General features: G+C 38.4%; 1 protein-coding gene across 1 annotated transcript; it reads left to right on the top strand.

Annotated features, from left to right (window-relative positions):
• The first annotated feature begins 1,250 nt into the window (after positions 1 to 1,250).
• Positions 1,251 to 9,908, top strand: LTV1 (LTV1 ribosome biogenesis factor). The gene is made up of 11 exons (XM_050316330.1): positions 1,251 to 1,361; positions 2,008 to 2,139; positions 2,686 to 2,874; positions 3,917 to 4,004; positions 4,835 to 4,955; positions 5,705 to 5,954; positions 6,734 to 6,861; positions 7,748 to 7,887; positions 8,107 to 8,159; positions 8,612 to 8,812; positions 9,409 to 9,908. Exons 1-11 carry the CDS (start codon positions 1,359 to 1,361, stop codon positions 9,520 to 9,522), a joined length of 1,419 nt encoding a protein of 472 aa, XP_050172287.1. The 5' UTR covers positions 1,251 to 1,358; the 3' UTR covers positions 9,523 to 9,908.
• The last annotated feature ends 85 nt before the right edge of the window (positions 9,909 to 9,993 follow it).

The raw sequence follows: 9,993 nt of genomic DNA, 5'->3' as shown, positions 1-9,993 counted from the left end.
TAGTTTGTGCACTTCCATAAAAGTGATGTGATGAAACTTGATGGTAAAGATGCAAGACTTCAGAAAATAACAGCCAGAACAGTGAAAATCTGGGTTCTTTTGGAGCTTTAGTGACACCTACCGAAACCCAGTGAAATCCACTCAAATATGACTGAAGCTAATATTTTAAGGTACGCATATGCATATGTATTTGGTTGCATACGTATACACACATAATGCGGATAATTAATCTGAATTTTCAGTAACAACCTCTTCTTAGCTGTTGTTATTTGCTCGTACGAACCTAGAAAAAACCCTGTTCCGTGTTTTGCACTTTCTTTTTGAAATGTAACAAAACAGGTTTACATCATATTCCTAAAACACCAAGTATACTTTTCTCTTTCTTAGCAAGGAGCCCGTACGCGTGTGCCTGTCTGCGCACAGCACTGTCTGTGCACTGCGCAGTACACACAAAATTTCTACAGCTAATGTGTCGCATCACAGAACTACAAAACAGGTCAGGTTGGAAGGGACCGCAGCGGGTCGCCTGGCCCAACCTCCCTGCTCAGGCAGTCACCCTGGAGCACATGGCACAGGAGCGCGTCCAGACGGTTCTCGAGTATCTCCAGTGCGGGAGACTCCACCACCTCTCTGGACAATCTGTTTCAGTGCTCAGTCACCCACACAGTAAGGAGGTTCTTCCTCACGCTCAGGTGGAAATTCCCGTGCATCAGTTTCTGCCCATTGCCTCGTGTCCTATTGCTCGGCACCACCGGGAAGCGCCTCAGTCCATCCTCCCAGCACCTTCCCTTCAGATTCTTATAGACATTGATGAGCTCCCCTCTGGGTCGTCTCTTCCCTGAACAGGCCCAGCTCCCTCAGCCTTTGCTCGTAAGAAATAAGAACTCAAACACGGCCAAACACTCTCTCTATGACTACGTGTTATTTATTTTTCACCCTTCGAATCCAACTCCCGTATCCCGCGACTCCCCCTCACGCAGCCCCGCCCTTGCCCCTTGGCCCCTGCACCACGCTCTGCCGGAGAGGCCGCTGGGGGGCGGAACCACTAGCTCGGCGGAGGGGGGGGAGAAGTGGGAAAATGTGTCTCTGGCAGGCAGGAGGAAGAAACCTCCCTTGCGTTCACAGAGCCTCTCTTTTGCTAAAATCCTAATTCAGTCTGAGTTGGTTTTTTCTGTTTTTACTGTGAAGAAGGAAAACCACCAGACCTGCCCGGAGTGGCTGCCCGTGGCGTTCTCCCCGTTTGCGAGTGGTCCATCCCAAGATGGCGGCCGCGGCCCGACGGCTCTGAGGCCCGGCCGGCGTGGAGCGAGCGGGGTTGGGGGCACCGGGAGCGGCGGGAGCGGCCGGGCGGCAGCGCCATGGTGAGTGGGTCGTGTCGTGTGCTCGGGGCTGCTGGGTGCAGAAGGCAGGTTAGAGCCATAGAGTAGCCCCCAGGTTGCATATATCTGCTTATAGCGCGTTTTGGTGGGTAAGTAAAGCCAGAAACCTTCATGAAAGCGTTTTCCCGAGTCAGGTGTGCTGGCCTGTAGAAAAGGCTTATGTTTTCGATGTTAGAGCCGTGTCTGGTGCGGCTCGTAGTCCTCCCGGCTGATGTTGAATTGCTGGCGTAGGAACAGCCATCCAGACAGTTTTCCAGATGCTAGGTGTGTCTCGATGAGTTTCCTCGCGTCAATTTCCTGTGTTTCCTGGATGAAGTTTGTTGTAGTTACTTAAGAATTCCCTTCTAGGGTTATATGTTAAACTGTATAAGGTATTATCAAATGTTTATTGTACCGATGTGTTGCTTTTTTGGCAGCTGGTGTGCTGATGGAACGTGTGAAATGTCTGTTGAGCATGTGGTGAGATGAGTTAAGCCACCGCTAGTCTCTTTTGCTTTGTCTCCAAACGTATGTTTGTAAAGTACTGTTTTAAAGTGCATACGCTACCACACGGTAGACAGAACATTTTTTTGCAGGTGCATTTAATTTTTCATTGTGTATTAATGGTTAACCAAAAGCCCTTTTGCAGCCTCACAAGAAAAAGAAACCCTTCATAGAGAAGAAGAAGGCGGTAACGTTTCACTTAGTGCACAGAAGTCAGAGGGATCCACTTGCTGCTGATGATACTGCTCCCCAGAGAGTTCTGCTGCCTACACAGAAAGTAAATACTGACTTTCAGTTTTGTGGTTCATTCAGATAAGAAATGCTGTGGAGAAAAAAGTTGGTTTGCAGTCTTACAGTATAAAAACATACCCTGAGAGAAGGTAGTATTTAGTCCAGCTTATTAGAAAGAAGGGGATTCTGTAGGGAATTTGATAGTTGCGACGTTACTACATGGTGGTTGAAGGATAACTAACTGGCATTAGGGATATAAATACATTTTATAAAAGCAAAACTTGCCTGACCCACTGTGATAAACCAGGCTTTGTAAGTTATGTTGCTATTAGAAAAAGTTCTTTAAGATCCTGCTGAGACAGCACACAAACACTGAACCATCTGATTATAATGTTCTGATTAGTTTTTGTTAGGGTAAGGCATGGAGAGAGGACTACCAGGCATTCTCAACTGATGTGGTACTTTTCTTTTTGCTAATAAGTTTTAAATGGACTTAAGTAGTATATTTGTTTTATTATTTTTATACATTTATTAATTATACATTAACTAAACGTATTTCTTTTTACTATTTTCTTTTTGCTCCCCTTTCAAGGGGTGTGAGGAGCAAAGAAGGGAAGAACAGCGGAAGTACGGCGTCTTCTTTGATGATGACTATGACTATTTGCAGCATCTGAAAGAAGCCTCTGGTCCCTCTGAGCTGGTCCCTTCTGTACGTGGACAGCAAAGCAGAATTGTTGTTACAAATGAGGGGCACATAGAAGATGAAATTCAGAGAATTTCAGTAAGTAGTATTTTTGTTAATGATTACGCTGTTCTTTGGAGAATTTAGCCTCCTGTAGACATAATAACCATATTCAGCAAATGTTACTGTGACTGTGATCTCTCCCTATACAAGGATCCTTTTGACCCACAGTCAAGATTGTCCTACAAGTAAAATCAAAAGTTGGCAAGCCAGAGTTTATTGATGAACATTATTTTGCTAACGCAGTGTTAAAACACTTGATGTATCCATGACAAACATTTCTTTACAGAGATGGTTTACAAAGGTATTTGTTTGAAAAAGTCACGTGTTTTTTTGGGGTGGGTGTTTGTTTTTAAGGTTTTTAGAACTTTTGAATGCTCTGGAAGTTATGAATATGCCAGGTTGTATTACCAGCACACCATTTTTTTAAAGTGGAATGCAGCAAAACCCAGAGGGAATAAAACCAAACTTTTCAGTTGCTGGGATAACTTGTAGAATTCCATGATGCTGGATCATATTGGAATGGAAAATCAGTAATTACTTTGAAGCAATGATCTATGCCATTGCCAGTTTAGTTGAGGGAGTTTGATTTAACCAAATACCATAATTTTAGTCAAAACCAATGTTCTTAGTCAGGAATATCTTTCAGGTACAGTTTGGTGATACTATATAAGATTTAAAGTTAGATTAGATGGACACGTTATGAAGCTTTCAATAAGCCTTTCAATAAAGGGGTGATTTAAAATGTTTATTAGTATTCTCCAAAACAGAAAAAAAATGCAAACTTTAATGTACCTGATGTACAACCATTCTCTAAAAAGCTTCAGAGGTGAAAAAAATTCTGTCTCTATACCTGGAGAATATTGACATGAGAATTAAAGCTACCAACACTTTACCTAGCTTTCATTGTATAACTTTAAAAATTTGCCACTGATCAAGTAATGCTTGTCTTAGTATTTAAGTTGTACTCACAGACTTTCTTTGGGTCACATGAGTATCCGAAGCTTTTTTAAAGATGAGCTCAAAGGAGAAGCTGAGAGCAAATATATTGTGATGATGGTTTTTTGTTTCCTTTTCTAAGGCTCCATCTATTAAGTTGCCTTCCTCAGTATTTGCCACAGAGTTTGAAGAGGATGTGGGCTTGTTAAATAAAGCTGCTCCTGTTTCAGGTATCTTTTCACTTTTTGTTTTGTGAGTTGCCATGCAGGACCTAGATGATAATTATGGCTTTGATTGTGGTGTCATATCTGTTGGTTTAGAACAAGCTGAATAGCAGACATAAAGAATGATCTACGAGAGACCCGTGCTACAATTTGAGACTATTTCTGTGATTCACTAGTACGAACTTTTTAGCTTTGCTTGGAGGGGGCAGAATCTGTGAGCACTTTCTATTGTGTAGCAAAATATGAGCTAATAATAGGGGAAAACTGTAGATAACACTATTAATTTATTACTCCATCTGTTTGAATCCAAGTCTGGAACTGGATATTGATTACATTCCTTCATTAGTATTATTTCAGTTAACAGATTGTGAATACACTTTTGTAGTCTACAGGTATATTCACATTTTATAACAAGAAGGAGTTGTGGCAGATCTCTCTGTCCTGTCAGAAGGGTGCTAAAGACACATCTGTTCTGTGCAGTAGAGAAACACTTTCTAACCTTTTGTAATGAAGAGAATTTTAGGGCTGGGAGTTAGGGTTGCTAATTGATCGTGTGGTACTTTAACTTGGATATTTTTTCTTCTACAATATTCTATATTTAAATGCATTTATGGAAGCGTAAGACCTCTGAGGAATGTTTTTTCTGAATGACAAAAATTGACCAGAGGATGGTGACTTGCCCTGGCTTGTATCAAATCTACAAATATTCTTGAGGAATTTTGTGATTCTTTGATTTGAGCTTTCCTTACTGCAAATTAACAGTCTAGCTGGGTTGGTTTTGTAATGTCAGAAAAACTTACATATTTATGTATTGTTTTGGTTTTTTAACTCTCTAGGACCACGACTAGATTTTGACCCAGATATTGTTGCAGCTCTTGATGATGATTTTGACTTTGACAATCCAGAAAATATCCTGGAAGATGATTTTGTTCTACAAGCAAATGAACCACAGAAACGGTAGATAGAACTTTGTTGAACTGTTTGTCATATGGAAATAGGAAAGATGCTATTTGCTATTTCATGTGGTGGTGTAGCAAGCCAGAATTGGTTTCAGATTTCAAATTTTAATACTTTGGTGCATTAAAAGAGTAAAAACATTACCTTGTGTTATGTGAATGGTAGCTTAAAAAATCAAATTTTCTTGTGTAATCCAGGAGATGAGTTTCATTTGTTACTTTGAGCTCATTGTTTACATGCAATGTTTGTAATAATAGTATTCTTAAACTACTTAAACTATTTGTCATCTAGCACGTGTAATAGTATGGATAAAGGCCAGTGGTTGTTCCTGGAACCTTTACAAATTTTGCATTTTATTTATTTAGATTTAGGTATTGTTCTCATAATGTTCATAAACATTATGAGAAGTTTTTCTCATTTTAGTATTCAAGAACGCAGCTAGTATTATTCTGCTTCGACATGTACAGCTGAATGTAAACGTAACTTCACTCTTGGTGCACAAATCTGTGATCCAACAGTTACTAGAAAAGTCTTCAGCTCTCAGATAAAAGTAGTATAATGCTGACTTTAGCAACACAGTTTCTGCTAAACTTGTTTTTCTTTTACTGGCTTAAAGATAATCACATTTTATCTTTCTCTCTCAACATTTGAATTTGTTATTGCTAAATTGTTTCAAGTAATCCAACATCAGTCAGAGCTATGGAAAGGTCCATGTATGGTTCTAAAACTGTTTTATACTTTTGTTCAAGGGGATCAGATGCTGAGGATGAAGATGAATGGGAAGATATGGAGGATGATAGTGATGAGAAGGATAGTTGCAGCAGTGATAAAGACTATGATTCAGAAGGTCCTTTATCAGATGATGGGGTTAATGGACAGAAAAAAGAATTTCTTTTTATGCAAGAAGAAACCAGGAGTCGTTTCACAGAATATTCTATGACATCTTCAGTAATAAGACGGAATGAGCAGTTAACCCTTTTGGATGACAGATTTGAGAAGGTGAGGTGGCTCAAGAGTGTAACTCTTAAGGGTGTTAAATGCTTCTTTGTTAATTCACTCCATCAGGTGGTGTCCTGCATACCCATGAAAATTTTTAGGGCCTTCAGTAGTCAGGGCATCAAACAGCTGTTCTTTGCATGTATTATGCATTTAATACTGTGTATATTGAGGCTTGTGTTACCTAGGGTATTGCTCTTGAAAGGTCTAACACGATGAAATTAAACAAAATTACTCCAATGGCTATATGAGCATTCACAGTTTGTGTTACACTTTGTCTGAGAGGCTCAGTTCATAAAATTACAGAATATTCTAAGTTGGAAGGGACCCACAAGGATCAGCAGGTCCAGCTCTTAAGTGTATGGCCTGTAGGGGGATCAAGCCCACAACCTTGGTGTTATTAGCACCGTGCTCTAACCAGCTGAGCTAATCTCAGGGCTCAACACGGCAAGTCATGTACAGGTGCCTGGTAAAGTATACATTCATGAACTGAGCAGTGACAGGCTTCTTAAGGTACAGATTGAAATAATAGATCAGAATAAGAACCATTTCCAGAAGCTGATTTATAAATTATTATCATAAGATAACTTTGTGACTCCCATGCTTAAAGAATACTGACAGTAAGGAGGGAATCCTACTGCAGATGGGTGTGGCAGTTGTTCAGCAAATGAGAGGGGAGAGGAAAAGGGGCAAATAAAAAGAAATAAGTGGATCTTATTTAACTGTCAAGAAGTTGCACGACAGATGTGATCTAATTACAGATATCCACTTCTTTATTTTAGTTTTATGAACAGTTTGATGAAGATGAAATTGGAGCCTTAGATAATGTGGAGTTAGAAGGCTATATTCACACAGACAATGCTCGGTTGCAAGAAGTCCTGAATGATTACTACAAAGAGAAAGCAAAGAAGTATGTATTCCCAGAAGTACTGCTTCACATAAGTTGTTAAGTAATCCTGTGTTTATATTGAAATTTTGGGTATGTTGTTTCCAGTTCATGTACTCAAAGATTACATCCCACAACTGAAGCAGCTGCATATGAGTATTATCCATTTTTGTGATAAAATTAAGCGGAGGAATTTTGTTTGTTTTAGTGAGTTTATGCTTTTTTTTTTGGTATAATTGTATTGAACTTAGTGTAAGTGGTATCTAGAGGCATTCTTCCTTTCCCTTTTTAGTGTAACTTATTTTTCTCCTTATACCTTTACTTTTGTTTGTAACAGACTCTTTAGCCAAATATATTCTGTCCTTCTTGTATGCAGCTGATTATTCTCTATGCTTAGTTACATGATAATAAACTCACCAGCAACTATCACATGGGTACCAGTGTTTGTAGTCCTGCAAAAGTCAGTGCTTATAAAACAGCCCTGTGTCAATGTAAGACTGCATTTCTATGGTGTGTTCTCTTTGTCTTAAAGCAGGTGATATTATCCCACAGATAAATGTCTAAATGTTCTCACATTAGTCTTGTATTTCCTGCTTGGAAGACATGGTGATCCCTCCTGCTGCCTTGCTTACAAACTCTTCTCTTTCTGCACTCATGTCCCAAGTATTGTGTGCCACATACTTTTGAAAAATGCAGAAATATTTCTTTTGTTGACTGTGTCTGTTGTCCTAATGTTTTTAGTTTATTTTGAGGCGACTTACTTAGGAAACCCAATTTTTCCTGCCAGTTTCTTTGGGAATAGCTTTCTTGGGTTTGGAGTTTTACTGTGAAGGGAGTCTGGGTTTACATAATTGCACATTTTTCAAGAAAAGATAAGCTGTAATTTTTTCTTCTCTGAACTTCTTTGAAGTTGTGTGAAATTGGATGCTCTTGAACCTTATGAAGATTTGGACTCTCCTGCAAATGAAGAGAGTGAGGAAGAAAAGGAAGAAATAGTATCTGTAGTTATTGAGGAACCAAAAGAGAAGTGGGATTGTGAATCCATCTTGAGTAAGTATTTTGGAGTTTACTTATTTGTTCCTAGGACTTCAAAGTAAATGATAGGTGATCTCAGAACTTTTCTAGCAGTGGTTTAGGTAAAACAGTTTATGCTCTGAGCACAACAGCAGGAATTTCCAAAGCCAAAGTAGTAGTACAACTCATAATAAACTTACCTCATTTCTCTTTGCAAGCCCTTCTTCACTGCCTTCTTTTTCCTTTGTGCCCTAGGTACATATTCAAACCTGTATAATCATCCGACCCTTATTAAGGAGCCATCAAAGGTAAATTATTGAACTTATTCAAATGAATAACACTGGGAAAACTTGACACAAATGTCCATTCTTTTCTCCATGAATATCGGTTTTTAAAAGAAGGAACAGAAAAGAGGGTTAGAGAGGGTGTTAGCCTCTGGTATTTCTTCTTCTAAGGGAATACTAAGTAAGTGCCTACTGAAGTTCTTTTTTTTTTTTTTTCTTTTTTTCAGTAATATTTAAGTAAAAGGGGAAAAATGTTTTTCTTGTTCTGGGAGGCCAGATTCGGTTCACAGATGTGTTTGATTTCTTACTTTGGGACTAATGTGCATTTTTCTTGAGGAGGAAAAGAGTATGGGCAACTTACATGTTTATTACTCTCAGATCTGAATCTAATGTTTTTATACTGCTAACGCAGTGCAATGTGCACCTCTTGTAGAGAAAAGCAGGGACCATTAATGCATATGCACTCTCTATTTTAGCCCAAGCCAATAAAAATTTCTCAGAAGACTGGAATTCCTCTACATGTCTTGCCTCAGAAAGGTCTAACTGCTAAGCAGGTTGAACGCATGCAAATGATTAATGGCAGTGACCTGCCAAAAGCATCAACACAGCCGCGTTCCAAAGATGAGAGCAAAGAGGATCGCAAGGCTAGAAAACAGGCAATAAAAGAGGAGCGAAAGGTACTTATTATTTTAAGTAAGACTTTCCAAAACCATGTTGTATTATCTGTCTTATGAACTTTATTTATAGCTTACTTGTTTTCATGTCTCGAAGCAATGGGAAAAAGTTGCTGTTCTCAAAGGACTAATTATTGTTCCTTCAAAAAAAAAATCTACTAGAAAGAAAGTTAAGATAACTTTGTCATCCTGGTTTCCAATGTCAAAACTTTGGGTTTGTTATTGTGGCCAGTACTGCAGATAAAACTTCAAAAGGAACTTCAGATTTCCTTATAATCTAGAGTAGCAAAGCAAACATTTATGATGTTTCAGATCACATAAAGTGAAAAGTATATGAAAGAAACGTGGAAAATCTAATTGGCCACAATTAAATACTGACTGTTTTACTTAGGAACAGAAATAGCGTTATTAGAAGCTTCAGGTAACAAGATGTTAATCGTGGTGGTACAGATATTAATTTGACTTCTGCTAATTAGTGCCATAAATGATAATATTGTTCAGATTGCTCTTGTTCTCGTGATCTAGAACAGTTAATTAGAATTGTTTGATTTTGCATGTTAATTCCTATTTTGTAAATTTCTAATTATTCATCTGCATAGGAACGCAGAATGGAGAAGAAAGCCAACAAGCTTGCCTTCAAATTGGAGAAGACAAGGCAAGAGAAAGAGTTGCTCAATCTGAAACAAAACGTTCAAGGACTGAAGCTGTCTTGATGAAACTGAGAAGCTTATTGTGGAAACATCTTTAAGTTCTCATTTGTATCGAGAAGGGAACTGCCAACTGGAGAACTTTGCCAGTCCTGCTCAAAGGGGATTGTTCAGATCTCACTGCAACAAGACAGAGTAATTTGTTATTCTTTCTGAAATTAAATTCTACATCAAACAATGTGTTAGTGATGTTTATTCTGTCGTGAATGACAAGGTAACTGTTGCAAAGTTTCATTACAGTATAAATGTATTAAAATTATAAAAACTATTTTTGTTACACACTGAACAGAGTTTTTTATATATATATTTGAATGTATTCAGCAAATCAGCAGAATCCTACACATTTGATCTGATTAAATTCTTCTATTAAATTATTTCATTTTACATAGCAATATTTTCATTTATGTCTTCTTTCCCTTATACTGGTGGTTGAATATAGTGCCTTGATATAGCACAGTTTTGTAAGTCAAGGAGTTT

The sequence above is a fragment of the Myiozetetes cayanensis genome, unplaced genomic scaffold (genome assembly GCF_022539395.1).
Source record: "Myiozetetes cayanensis isolate MyiCay16 unplaced genomic scaffold, myiCay2020 scf2-11, whole genome shotgun sequence".
Taxonomy (NCBI): domain Eukaryota; kingdom Metazoa; phylum Chordata; class Aves; order Passeriformes; family Tyrannidae; genus Myiozetetes; species Myiozetetes cayanensis.
The sequence above is the reverse complement of the archived record's forward strand: the minus strand, read 5'-3'. Positions and strand labels throughout refer to the sequence as shown.